The sequence below is a fragment of the Dasypus novemcinctus genome, chromosome 24 (assembly GCF_030445035.2).
Source record: "Dasypus novemcinctus isolate mDasNov1 chromosome 24, mDasNov1.1.hap2, whole genome shotgun sequence".
Taxonomy (NCBI): Eukaryota; Metazoa; Chordata; class Mammalia; order Cingulata; family Dasypodidae; genus Dasypus; species Dasypus novemcinctus.
In genome coordinates, this window is record NC_080696.1 from 55,248,165 (window position 1) to 55,262,837 (window position 14,673).

Sequence of the window (14,673 nt, forward strand, 5' to 3'; positions counted from 1 at the left end):
TGTTAATAGTCTCCACATGCCTAGCTCCTCTTCCTCCCCGAAAGGAAAACATTATTGACAATAATAGCTAATATTTTTTACATCAGTTTACTACCTCCTGAGCAGTGTGCTAAGTACTTTCTGTGCATTTCATTTCCATAACTGTTAGAAGGAAGATGCCATCATTAACGCTATTTGACAGATGAGGAAACTGAGACTCAGGTTGAGTCACCTACCCAAGGTTGCCCACCTGCCCACGGTCGTCCAGCTGGGATCAGACCTCAGGTATCCTGATGTCACCCTAGGCCCGAGCTACCTCTAGATACCAAAGGAGACTTGAGTGACAACTCCTTACCTGGGTGGTAGGTAAAGTGCTGAGGCTGGCTTCGTTTCCTTTTCCCATTGATGACATAGAAGTTAACCTTCACGGAAGCACGAATGTGCTTGTTTCGATACTCTGGAATCTCGACAAATAGCATGTTCTGGAAGGAAGAAGTTGTCATTAACTTCAACACAATGAGTTCTAAATTCTTACCCAAGGCCCTAAGCATCTTTAGCCAGCCCTTCTAGAAGGAGCCTTTGCAGAGGGGTCCACATTGTATATAGGTGAAATTCTATTTAAGGAGAATTGAGTTTTTCAGTTGCAGCAAGGAAAGAAGAATTGCCACTTACTCTATCAAAGTATATTAAGATGTTATAGTTACAAATCAGAGAGCCTGGTGCTCAGTAAATGGTTCAATCAGTCCTCAATTCAATATATATTTATTGAGTGCTTATTAGGTCCAAAATACTGTGTCTGTGACTTTGATGAACGAAAAAGAAGAAAAGAGAGGAGGAAGGGTGGGAAAATAGGCCAGGGTGTTTGTAAATGCCCAGCGCTTATCCAGGTGCTTACAGGCTGACTCTTGTCTTTATCCACTGTGGCTTCCATCTCCCAAATCTGCTGCCCATCTGGAAAAACCAAGAAATGACAGACTTTGAAGGCAGTACTAGAAACCAAAAGTTTAACACAAAACCCCAGTAACTTATATTTATCTTGATTTACATATTATATCATTTCGGTAAGGGTTATGTGAGGGTTTTGTTTGTGTTTGTATGCATCCATACAAGTGTGTGTGTGTGTCTTTTTCCAAAGAGAATACATGTCCGCAGCAGAAAATTGGGCAACTAATAGAAAAGAACAAGAAAATAGAAACTGCCCATAACTCCACCCTCTAAACATAACATTATCTTTTGTCTCTATATATGAATATCTATGCATCTGTCTTTAAAAAAAAAAAAGCAAATTGTTACATTGTATTGTATGCTTTGTTCCACCAAAGGTTTTCCCAAAATGTCCTATATACACCAAGACTGTCTTCAACGCCCACATGATTGGTCCCTGAACGTCAGACACACCTTCTTGACTGTCTGAGTGCCCAAGTGGCTTAAATATTCTAAGTCAAGTATTCTAAGTTAAATGGTGTCCTGGCTTGTGAGTCACTGGAGAGGGTGGCAAGACAAGCATCCTCCTCCCACCTCCCGCCCTCTGCCTGTCGGTTGCTGAGAGCCTGGATCTCACCAGTGCTTGCAATGATTGATGAGGTTTCACTCAATAGCAAACTCCTTCCCTGGAGCAGAGTGACATTTCCCTAATTTGGGGCCAACAAATCCGTCCAAACAAAACTCTGCGTTTGCAAATAATAGATTTTTCTTGCTGACCACCTACAATGGCCATGGGTAGTTTTCAACTGAAACAAATAATTTCCACAAGTGTTTCCAGGGTGTTTTGTGGAACATGATTCTGATGGATATTAAATGGTTTTATGAGAAAGGGAAAAATTCTACACGCTAATAAGCATTTGGAAAATGCTGAGTCAAAGTCAAATGGGTTTCTTTACTGCGGGACTTCTCAGAGCCTTTAATATGCTCACATACAGAGTAACTCTCCAAGGTGAGCTGCAAATATAACATGTCCCAGCATTTGGCCAAATAATCTCAGATCCCCTCCGGTCCCCAATTTTTAAAAACACAACTGCTACCATCTTTTGTGATAAAGTTAATCTGAACCTACAATTCTGCTTCTTAGGTTCACCCGGAGAAATCTGATTTTTAAGCATTATTTGAACTTAGCAGTATAGGCCATGATTATCAAACTAATAATGTACAAAAAGTCTTGTGATGCTGCCTAAGAATGCAATCTAGATGATCTTAACCATGAAACAGCAACTAACAAACTAGAGTTTTTTGTAACAATCAGGTCTGCAAGACTTGGCCTTACAGTTTTACTCAGTGCAATTCTGGAAATGACTAAAGGTGACATGGGTTTGAGTCAAAAGGGAAGAGGAAAAGGTGACCAATGCACGGACGATCATGTAGTGTGAGGACCCCCCAACCCCCTCCACACTGTAGGCACCTAGTAAACAAACATCTCATAACTGCACGTACAAAAGTGTCAGCCGCTTCAAAGGCTGCCGTTGGGGCCAGGAGAAAGCCAGAAGCTAATATCTTGATTCCAAAAGAATCAAGAAAGGACCAAAGGAAGGGCATCAGGGGATTTGATTTTAAGTCACCAAGACCTGGGTGGCTTCAGTGTGCAAAGTGCTAGGGAAAGCCAGGCAGAGACGATTCTCATTTCTGTTTAGACAGGTCAAAGGTAAGCCAACACACAAGACATGTTTCCCTTTTCCAGATGGTGACAGCAACTGGGAGTGCAGCTGTACCAGTGAGGCTTGAGTCCCCATCCAAAAGTGCATTCTCATTCACTAACTGCAACAGGAACTCTAAGCCAGATCAAGCAAGGAATTAACCAAGGAAACAAACAACAGCATTTTGCTGTTTGGTGTTACCCTCTTCCTTAGCCTCTAATGGGCGGAACTGAATTCTCCTGCCAGCAGCACACCATGGTTCTTTCCATTTGGCTCATGACACTGTAGGAGCTTCCCTGCTTTGAAAAAAAAAAAAAAGGGCCATCTTCAGGCTGTCATAATTGGGAGGAAAGAGAGAAGTACTTGGAAAAGTGATTGGAAAGTGATCAGGAAGTACTGAACGGGGTCCATGAAGCTCCCACCTCCAGTTCTCTTCCTTGACCCATGCCAACAAGCTGGAGAGGTGGCACAGAGAATGCAAAATGGCAGTGCGAGAGGAAGGGTTCTCACTGGGTCTTTTCTCCAGGTCTGGGGGACCCAAGAGAAAAGGGAGGGAGCCCTTCTCCCCAAATGTCACTCTTTCCCTCTCTCTGCTAGGCCTACTTGGTGAACAACACTCCATCTGTTGCAAAATTTGAGCGCACCAGTACGTGAGGACACCCTGGCAGATTAGCCAGCCCAGGACCCTCAGATGGGGAAGCTGAGGCCCAGAGAAGGGAGGGGGCTTGTCTAAAGGCACGCAGTGGACAGTTACTAAATCGCCGCCCTACAGCAACAGCCTGCACGCTCCAGTAATGATGGAGTTGCTTTCAAGCTCAAGCTTATTAGGCAGAATAAGGTTCCCAGCTTCCTGAGAGGCTGAAGGTGGGTGAGATCCTTCTAGGGTCCTGTTTACCACGTAGACCCCTACAGCTTTCCCACCACCTCCCTGCTCCCCTGTGCCCCCTGCACAGCCTGCTTCCCACCTCCATCCAGCCTGTCCTGCTGCTGCTCTTACTTCTCTGTAGAAGCAAGAATAGTAAACACTTATGAGCGCTCACTACCTGCTCTGCACCTTCCATGGGGTTGGACTGGTCTGATCCATACTCTAACCCCTCAAGGCAGGTGTAATCATCACCCCCATTTTACAGGCAAGGACACTCACTCACCCCAGGCCACACAGCTAGGAAGTCGGGGAGCCAGACTGTAGCCCGGACAGCCTGGCCCGGCACCACACTGCCTATCCCACTGGCATTACACAGCTCCACGGCCTGTGCAGTCTCCTCTGCCAAGTTCATGAAGAACAGAGGGCAAGGCATTTGGGGGTGGGGGGGGGCAGGAAGCACAGGCTGAGGGTCCTGTGTTAGACCCAAGCTCTGTCCCCTCAGGGCTCCCAGAGTATCCTGGGTGCCCCAGCTCCACACCTCTCTTGCAGTGAAAATGTGCATCTGCCTCCCCATTCCCTGGGAGGCCCTCAAATGGCCACGTCGTCCTCATCTCCATCCTCCAGTGCTCAGCCCCAAGCAGGCTCTCGAATGACACCTTTCAACATGATCAGAATTAAGAGCTGACAATCAAGAATGACTACAGTAAGTTATGTTCACCATCTGAGTGGTTACTGGGGCAGAGCCGCAAAGGACAGTGCATCTTCCGAGGAAGCAGACGCGGTCTCTCCCCTGGAGTCCTGGCTTGCTTCACGGCCTACCTAGTAGCTTAGCAGACTTTGATTAGCTGCTGCCTGCATTTCAAAGTGAGTTTTCACCCCAAAATCTGTATTTCGCTCTTGAAAAAATTTTTTTAGCCAATCCAGTCACTCTGGGCTCATGATGGCCTCTTGGAATAGTGCTGTGCCCCCCCCCCACCCCGAACTTACCCATGCCCCCACATCTCTCATGTGCTTTCTGAACCCAGCCCCAGCAGCCTTGAGAGAAACCAGCCAGTGCCTCCCCCCACCACATTTTGGGGAGCACTGCTCAGGTTTCTGTAGAATGCCCTTAGCTGGGATTTGCCTGATGCTTTTCTCGCGCTTAGAAAAAACTCTGGGTCCTTTTTAATTCCTTCAGTGCCCCACTCTGCTGCTGAACCCACCCACCCTTCCAAACCGAGGACCTCCTGCTGTCTGTCCCCTGCCCTCCTGAACTCCTCGCTCCAAGGACCTTCTCTTCTCTGCAGGATCGCAGCGCAGGGGCTACTGCCCGGCCAGGCCTCCTGCGAGGGCCCGGCTCTCCTGAGACTCGGCCCACAGGCCTCCCTGACACCGCTACAGAGGAGGGCCCTGCAGAGACGCTGCCTTGCAAACCCGTCTTCCTCCCGTCACCCTCTCCTCTGGGTCCCAGCCAGAGCAAACAGAGCCGTCAGGCGGCACTTCCTCAGGACACCCTCTGCAGTAAATCAGCCGCGCCCTCCCGGGCCAGGAGGTGCAGCCGGCGACGCCTGCTGCTGCGGGGCTCGGCACCACTCCAGCCGCACTCGGGTTGCGGGAACCCCGAGCCTCTGGGCGCCACCCCACCCGACCGCCTCCAGACTCGGCTGTTTTCTCCTGCAAACCCCGAACTCTGAAGCAGACAGACCTGGCTCCGAATTTCCCTTTTGCCACCAGTTAACTGTAGCAGTCTACGCTTCAGTTCCCTTCTCCAAAATTCAGGTGTAGAACTTGGAGAACTGCTCTGCGGACGACATGAGCTGAGATGCACTCGGCAGATGTTGCTCGGGCACCTGCGGTGAAGATCAGCATGGCTAACGGCAACAGATTGCTTAAACAGGGTCTTCTTTATCCTTTTGATATACATATTCCACAAAGTGTTCATATTGGGGGGAAAACAGATATTTTTTAAATCTGAAAATAATCCACGTTCTCTGACTGCAACTATAAATACTCGTGCCTGTGGGCACAGGCTACAGGGAATTTACAGAGGGGTGATGGCTGTTATGTGAGACTCGTGGCACCACGCCAGATTTTCTTTCCTTTCAAAACTGGGTCTTTCCATGGTAATCTCAAATTTTAAAGAGAGAGAGAGAGAGACCTCACAGGAATGAGAACTCAAACCCTGACCACCAACCAGAGCCAGGGCCTGGCTTCTTTCTTTTGCACCCTGTAGGCTTCAGAAGCCCCAAAGGGCGGCTTTGGGGACCTGCCCTGCAGGGACCCCTCATGAAAGGTCCTAACTCAGTCCTGAACAAACAAGTCCCCAACAGGAAGTGAAAGCTGACACCACCTTCTCGCTTCTACGATGGTGGGGGACACTCCAGGAGGCCATTTTCCTGGGCTCCTCTTCCATCCCTGCACCCCTCAGCCCCCGGCGCAGGTCCTGGAGCTCCCCAGGAGGACACGCTAACCTGCTGACCAGACTTTCCAGCAAAAGGATCCAGCAAAGAACAACTGGCCAAACCCTTTCTGGGAATCTACCGATGAGAAGGACCTGGAAGCAGGCTGCAGACCAAGGTCAAACCCGACCAGACCAACTCGGCCTGGGCAGTGCCAGGGATTGCACGTACCTCGCCCTCTTCTCCCTGGCCCCTAACACGGGCCTGGGCCTCTGGGTGGCCCCTGGAGACCGAGTGCTCTTTTACTGCTTTGGCCCGAGATGAAATAAAGGACTTGGTCTCCAGAGCAGATGTTTGAGCAGCACCCGCCTCCCCCCTCCCATTCTAAATTAACAGGAGAGGGGGGCCCAGCACAAGAAGGCCCTTCCAAGTCTTACTCAGAGGGCAAGAGAAGGGAGCCAACTTCTTTGGGCAAATGGTTTAAGTCTAGAGAAGACTTTAGAAAGTCTCTGCAAGAAAAAAAAAAAAACCCTTGGTGGGAGAGGGTAGTTAAATAAACACGATAGCTTCATTTTAACTTCCCTGCAGTGCCAAGGCAAGAAGCACCCGACTGGCCTCCGGGGGAGCGTGGGTGCATCCATAATCAGCGCATCTACAGAATGGGTGCATGTTGTGGGTGGCCCTAGATCTGGGATAATTTAATGGTCCCTTTGCCAGCAGGTCTTTAACCCTCAGAGGGAACAAAATAGCAAAGAGCTGGGTTTGCCTTGGGCAGGCGCTTAGAGTCTTAGCAGTGAGCCCGGATGAGAGAGGGGACCGTGTCAGCACTCACAAGAGAAACAGAGCAAGCTTTCGGGAGGAGGAAACCAAATCTGTCCTCACTTGGGCTGCGAGCATGCCCCCGGGCTCAAGGCAAACAGAGAGGAAATCAAAGTGTCAGCTTGTGTTAGGAAACTGGGCGTGATGCTCCCCAGCCCAGGGCCTGCTTTTGAAAATTAGCTAAATAAAGATGGTTGAAGTCATTTCGGTCTGTTCTTTATGACTGTTAACCAGCAGAAAAACGTGTCCTCCCTTGAAGCAGGCGCTTAATGAGCAGAGCAGACTCGGGGTGTGGGGGAGGAACTGGAACACCCCCTTAGCTGAGGATTTCACCAGTCGGAAACGGTGAAACTGCCCAAATGGATTTACTGGGATCTGGAGAGGAAAGGGCCTGGAGTCCCAGCTCTGAGCCACCCGCCCCCCCCACCCCCACCCCAACCTGGACAACTGCTGCAGCCGCTCACCCACCTCCCAGCTTCCACTCGCCCCCACCCCTAAGTCCATTCTTCATACAGATTGCCAGAACAACCTTAAAAACGTAAATCAGATCATGTCTCTCCCCTACTTCAAAGTCTCTAAAAAACGACTCACTGCATTGGGAATAAGATCCAAATTCTTCGCCGTGCCCACAAGGCTCGGCATGTTCTGGCCCCCACCCCGAGCACCTCGCCAGGCCCCTCGCTCCCACTGCTCCCACCACCCACGCCTGCATTTGGTTCCTCAAATGCCCCAAGTTCTTGCCTGTGCTGGGACCTTGGCACTGGGCCGTTCCTCCTGCCTGGAACACTCTCCCAACAGTCCATACAGCTCTTCTTTCCCTTTCAAGGCTCTGCTCAGTCACCTCCTCCAAGAAGCCCTCCCTGACCACTCTCTGCAGGGTTGCCAGGTTCTTCAAATAAAAAATACAGGATATCCATTAAATTTGACTTTCCAGTAAACAACTAATGATTTTTTTTTACTACAAGTATATCTCAAACTCCTTGCCATTGTAGCATGTGATATACTTACACTAAAAATAAAGTGTTAATTGGGCATCCTGTATTTTGACATCCTAATTCTATTTGAGATAGCCCCTCACCCAGTCCCTATCACACTCTGCTATTAGTTGGTTTTTATCTTCATGGCTCTTTCAAACAAATGTCCTTATTTGCATGTTTGGAACTGTCCCCTTGAGAGCAGGAACCTTGTTTGCCAGGCACAGTCCCTACACACAGCAGGTGCTCAATAAATATCTGTGGGCTACATCCGGAAGCCCTGGGGCTGAGTGAGCAGAGAGAGGCCTGGTTAACTGTGCATAGAGGCCAGGGACTTCAACTCAGTAGCTGTCCCATTCCATGGCAGATTATTTTCTAACTGATGAGCGATCATCCACACACAATCCATACACGTTTCTCACTGCCAGTTACTCTGGGAACCAGGAAATTGGGGTTTCAGGCCCACTGCTATTGCTGCAAGCTCTGTTACCTCAAGGAAGTCTATCAGCCACAGCCTGTGACTCAGCTATCCCCTCTGTACATGGGGTAGGGCATGATCAGTCAAGCTGCCCCCAGCCCTGTCAGGCTGAGATTCTTGAAACCTCATGGCTCAAGGGTGAGAGGAGGAGAGAGATTTGCATGTACCAGGAAGGACCCTTTTCCCCAGACAAGAAATCTCCTTGGGCCTTTCTTCCTGACTCCTTGTTAAAGTGAGTTCCAGAGGGCAGGAGGAAGGTCAGCTGACATTCAGTTCCTTGATCTACTTTTTATTGCTAAAATACCATCAACCCCATTTTAGAGATGGGGAAACTGAGGCCCAAGGTGACCTAGCAGGAGGCAGGTCCAGGTTTCAAGCCAAGTCTGCGTGACGCACCAAAATCTACCCTGCTGAGAATTAAAAGAACGCTTTTGGCCACCTATCGTAGTTTGGAGCTACATCCCCCCCAAAAAAACATGTTCTTAAGCTTAATCCATTCCTGTGGGTGTGAACCCATTGCCCGGAGGACCTTTTGATGAGGTTACTTCAGTTAAGGTGTGACCCAACTCAGTCAGGATGGGTCTTAATCCTGTTCCTGGAGTCCTTTATAAGCAGAATGATATTCAGATAGAGAAAGCGAGCCATGGGAAGCAAGGAGCAGGTCAACAGAACCCAAAAGAGAAGGGAGAGGCCGCCATATGCATTGCCATGTGACTAAGGAGCCCAGGACCAGAACCCCAGTCTTTGAGAAGAAAGTATCACCTTGCTGACACCTTGATTTGCACTGTTCTAGTCTCAAAACCATGAGCCAATAAGTTCCCATTGTTAAGCCAACCTAGTGCATGGTATTTGTTCAAGCAGTTAAGAAAACTAAAACACCACCGAGAACAATTTCTGATGGTAAAACTGCTCGAACCCAAGTTAATTAGAAAACCCATTTCAGTGAGTCCTCTTTCAAAGGCATCCTAACAGAGCAACTAGAGGATTCTTTCTTAAACTCAAGGGGACAGAAGTTTGGGACGATATTTAGCTCTCTGAACATGAGGCCATCTTCGTCAGCTCCCATGAGGCTTCAGCATGGCAACCTGGCCTCTGTCTTTGGAGGGCAGCTTCGTGTCACAGCCAGTTGAACCGAAGCGGGGTGGGCTCCAGCCCAGAGGGTCACTGGCCTCGGGGACTTGAGTCACCAAGGGCAAAGGTCTGCAGCGTCTTAGTCATGCCCCAGCCCAGCCTCAAGTCTGACATCTCCCCAAGGGAGGCCCAGTCTAGAGGCTTCCGCACCAGCTCGACTGTGTTAGAGAACTCCACATGGGGTGAAACCAAGCCTGGGAGAGAAACAGGTGGGAGGAGGTATGTTCTCCAAGATGGTTCCAATTTTTCCAGGATACAAATTCATGGAAAAATACTTAATATAGCAAAAAAATTATTTTAAGCATATGCATTTCTATTTATTAAACAAAGCTCCAAATACAACCTTTGGGAACCTCCAAGTAATAAAATGACTCATATCAGGACACGATGACTCAGTGGGAAAGAGGGAATTCCACCACCCACACCACATTTCTAAAAAATCAATTTTCTCTCTCGACAGGTGATGGGAGCCTCTGCCACCGGGGCTGTTCCAAGAGGATCGTCCAACAAAACAAAACAAAAATTCTCTTCAAACAATTTAACTTTCAAAGCTGAGTAATCTGAAGCAGGCTGGTTTCCAACCCACGCCCCCGCAGGACAACAGAGAGCCAGGGAGTTACTTGGCCTGAGACAGGGGCCTGAATTAAGAAGGATTTACCAGCTGAAAAATTCCAAAACCCTGTGTCATGTGGAGGAACCTTCCAAAACATTGGATCCCGCCCAGTTGCACCGAGTCTCTCAAAGCCATGGCAACCCCGTCTCCGCTGCCACATCACTTTTATTTTTGTGTCCGTAGATTTTTTCCTGTTTTGCAATGTTTTGCTGGGACCCCCGACTCCGCCTGAGGCCAGGGTGGCCAGGGGCCAGGGTTCCCAGCTGAAGCTGGGAACAACCTGGACTTCCCAGTGTGAACTTCGCCTGGAAGGTTACACATTTTTTACATTTCAGAGAACACATGAAGGCTTTTCAGCAATCACTGAGAGTGATAAATAGGAAAGATCCTACTTGTTCTGTTTGGTTTCTGTTTGTCCTCTTTGCTATTCTTAGAGAGATTACTTGGGAGTTGAAGGTAAACACTGCCTTGGATTCCAGCTCTGTCAGCAACTGTCTAGCTGGCAGCTACCTGGGGGCCATGACTTGACCTCTCTGAGCCTCAGTTGCCTCATTTGTACAATGGGATGATGCTAGCTGCCTCTCAGGGCTGGTGTGACAACTAAAGGATTGGATACATTCATCCAACATTAATAGAGCACCTGCTATGGGCCAGGGACTGTCCTAGATGCTGCAAATTCCAAGACCCTGCCCTCAAGGAACAAAGAGTCTAGTGTGGGAGACCAGATAAAACATGAATGAACTACTAGGCAGTATCATTTCAGTAGCGCCAAGTGCTGCAAAGAAAAGAGACCAGGGTGATTGGACAGAAAACAGCTTCGAAGTTGATGGTCAAGGGGGTCCTGTTGAGGGAGTGACCTTTGAGCTGAGACTTGCAGGATGAGAAGGAGGCAGGTAGACTCATGAAAAATGGTGGAAAGACATTCCAGGAAGGTACAGAAAAGCAAAGGTCCTGAGACAGAAATAAGCTTGGGGTGTTTCAGGGCAGAGAGAAGGCACATGTACCTAAGCCAAGGGAGCAAGGGGGAGAGATGAAAGAGCTGGGCAGGGGCTGGATCAAAAAGGGCCTCGAAAGCCATGAAAATAATTTAAAATAGCAATAAAATAATATCATAATATTATTATTACTACTGCTATAAATAAGATGCCATTTTCCAAAACACCAAGCTTTGCTAACTTAAGAAACACCACACTGGCCCCTCTCCTACTGTTTTTTCCACCCTTCTCCAATTTGTCATCCTACTGGAGTGGAAACTGCCAATTCCATTTTAGTCGACAGCTATAAAAAGAACTTTGGAGCTGGTGGTGCCGATGACCAAACGCGGGGGCTAAGATTAGCCCAGGAGGCTGTCACCTTTCCTTAATGTGAGAACCAGCTGGGATTCCCCTTCCTTGGAAAACTTAACTGTTCCACTCCACCCCGCCCCGCAGCGTCCTCGCTGGCCAAACTATCCATGGAGATGGGAACAGGGATGCGTTTTGGAAAAAAGAAGTTGAGCAACAGGGATTCCCCCTGCAGAAGGGCAGCCCCAGGCTGGGAGACACATTCTTGGGGTCAAAAGAGTGGATGCAAGGCAAGCACCCTCTCTGGCAGAGCTCCCAGGAGCCGGGAAGCCCACCTCTTCTCCGGGGCTTGGGGACATCTCAGATTCTCCTGCTTGTCTGTTGTCATCCACCTAGGAACAGCATTTGCCTGGGATTCCTTAGTTGGACATTAAAGAAACTGGAATGGATCCTCTCGACCCCACTGAGCCACTACAGAATTCAAGAGCCCATACTGCCACTTGAATGGCAGTGGCTTGGAGCAGCTGAAGGCTTAACCTGCAAACAAATGAGGCTGGTTCTAAGCTTTTTCAGAGTAGAACAGCTTACAGTCATGCGCCCGGACTCTGGAGACAGGCTGCCTGGGGTCAAATCCCAGCATTGCCATTTACTAGCAATGTGATCTTCACATAGTTACTTAACCTCTCCGTGTACAGTTTCTCATCAGTAAAATTGGGAGACCAGTAATCTAGTTTAAAGGGCTGTCATGGAGAATCAGATTATTTAATATATATAAAATGCTTAGAACAAGGCCTGGCACACAGTTTGCTATTATTATCTATTCTTGTTTTTTTAATGTCTCTTAGTTCCATGAGATAAATGTCTTACTCATCTTTGGAAGGACACATATAATGATGATAATAATGGGACCTAACATGCAATGAGCATTTATGATGTGCCAAGGCCTAATCCACTTGAAATCCACATGATCTCATTTAATCTTCCCACTCCCCAAGAGAAATAAACACTACCATAATCTGTATTTCACAAAAGAGGAAACATTGGCTCAGAGAGGTGAGGTGACCTGCTCAGGGTGACACGGCTACTAAGTGGAGACCCCAGTCCACCTGCACCCACAGCCTGTGCTGGCAGCCCCTGCAATGTGCAGCCTTTCAAAGCTCCCCCAGACTCGAGGAAACAGAGGCTTCACCTCTGAATGCCAGGAAGACATCAAGAGAGCGACTCACAGTCAACGAGCACCGACTCCCGCATGCACGCCACTCATTTTCACACATTTAACTCTGGGAGCGAAGAGCCGTGAGTATCTCACATTACAGAGAGGGAAACTGAGGCCGAGGGAGGTGGGGCAACAGGACAACGGAGGACATCAGCCGTAGGCATGTCCCCTGACTTCTCCAAGCTTGGCTGGCTGCCATGGGCACCAGGTTAGATGAGGCAAGACGCAGCAAGGGGTGGGCGAGGGGCCCGCCCGCCGCCGGCACTCTCTAATAGGAAGCTGTTAGACACTTAGTCAATGCTCAAGGGTCCAAACTTGAAACCGGCTTCCTCTCTTTTCTTCTCTGCATGAGGTAAACTGTAAAGTCCCTTCTGAAACCAAGAGAAGAGAGGCTGGAGAGTAAATGCCGTCAGTTCATTTGTTCATTCATTCTACAAATACATAATTGATGCCCTCGGGTAGCTTCAAAGGTGAGTGAGCTCCCCGCCCCGTCGACGGTAGCCTGGCTCCTAACTCCATGAGGAACTGGGTAGCACACCCTGAGCCCTTCCCCACACCGTTCCCCCGCCCCTGTGGAGACCCCGCCCCCTGGACCTGAGGAACATTTAGACGCGGGCCCTTGGTCTGAAGCACTCCATCTCCATGCGCCTTTCAAACACAGAAGCAGCTGTGCCAACTTTGTTGTTTGCTTAATAAACTTAAGGTTAGATTAAGGCTGAGCGGCTGCGTGGCGGGCACAGCCCTCTCCTTCCAGGGCCGCGCCTGCTCCCGGGAAGAGCTCCCCCCTCCGAGGGGCAGGCAGGCTGAGCTTGGCCGCTGAAGGAAAATCTCTTCCACCAGAGGACAAAAACTTCTTTTAAGTTCCTATGTGCCTGGAGATGCTGACAGGGCTACGGACATGCATAGAAAATTATTCACAGGAAAAAAGGGAGATCTTTAACAGCAGCACTGTGTAGTTAAGCAATAATGGTGAATGCAGCTTATTAGCATTTCCCCCTCTGCCAGAAGCCATATACTTCTTCTGAAAGTCAGCAGAAGGCCAGCAGGCTGGTACTGGAGATGCATCAAATCAGTTATATTTCATGATCCTTAACATTTCATGCCACTTCCCTGGTCAAGAACCCACAATGACTCCCTATTACCTTACCCACATACAGACCAAACCAAGATCATATCTCTACTCAGCATGAGGGGGCCTCCCTGCTATGGCCCCTGTCTGTGCATCCAAACCTATGTCCCAGTGTTAGCCAGCCTCTACTCCAGGCACATCCCTTTGCTCTCTGCCTCTCACAAAAGCCCACCAAATGTTTGCTACAGAGGGTATTTCATACTGTTCCCCGCTTGAGAAATAAGCCTCTTCCCAAATGTATCAAGATGCTTTAAAATGTGCATTCCCTTTGAATCCATTATACCACACCTACGCCTCAATGCCAGGAAATGAAAATAACAAAGTGTATTAGCTAATATTTATTGAGCATTTACTATGTGCCAAGTACTTAACATGTACAAACTCTTAATCTCATGATAACCCCATGAGGTAGGCATGATCAACATCCTTTTACAGATGAAAAAACTTCTGCACGAAGAGGTTAAGTAACTTGCCCAGGATCACATAGCCCGAAAGTAGCAGATTCAGGTTTCAAACACAAGAAGGCTGTCTCAAGGGCAGGTGTTTCTTAACTTAATTGATGAAAGACACTGTTTGTCATGGAGTTGTTCAGAAGAGCACAAAGCTAGAAGCAGCCTAAATGTCCAATGAAAGGGGAATAGTTAAATGGAACACAATGCATCCATTTAAAATCAGGTCCCCAAAGAATGTTAAATACCTGGATAAATGTTCATGATGTACTGCTGTTTAAAAACAGCATTAAAAGTGTATGATACAGAGAGGGACCACTCCAGCAGCAAAGTCCTGTGGTTACAGGGGCAGCCCCTCCAGGCAGGGCAGGGGAGAGCAAGCCCCCTCCCTTCTTCCCAGAGCTCTGCAGGACCACTCAGAGAGAGATGTGCAGAAGCTGTACCTGAACTGGCAAAAACGTGCAAAGCCCAGTAAGGACCGACGATGGCCCTGATGCAGGTTTCTCCTCATGCTCTTATTCTGTTTCTCTCTTTGACTTCCCCAACAAACCTCTACACTGTAGGCCAGCAGTTCTCAACGAAGGGTAATTTTGCCCCCCAAGGGACACTTGGCAATATCTGGAGATATTTTTGGTTGTAATTTTGGCTGCCCCAGGGCAGTGCTCCTGCTGTCTACACCACCGCATCCAGTCCACCCCTCAGCGATCAACCGCTTCTACCTTCTAAACCACT

The 14,673-nt window shown here is 48.7% G+C and overlaps 1 protein-coding gene across 1 annotated transcript in view; it reads right to left on the bottom strand.

Annotated features, from left to right (window-relative positions):
• NFATC2 (nuclear factor of activated T cells 2) overlaps positions 1-14,673 on the bottom strand; it is a 145,440-nt gene that overhangs the window by 46,516 nt on the left and 84,251 nt on the right. Inside the window, 2 exon segments of the mRNA XM_071211790.1 lie at positions 335-461; positions 875-930. Coding sequence (XP_071067891.1) covers positions 335-461; positions 875-930 — 183 coding nt within the window.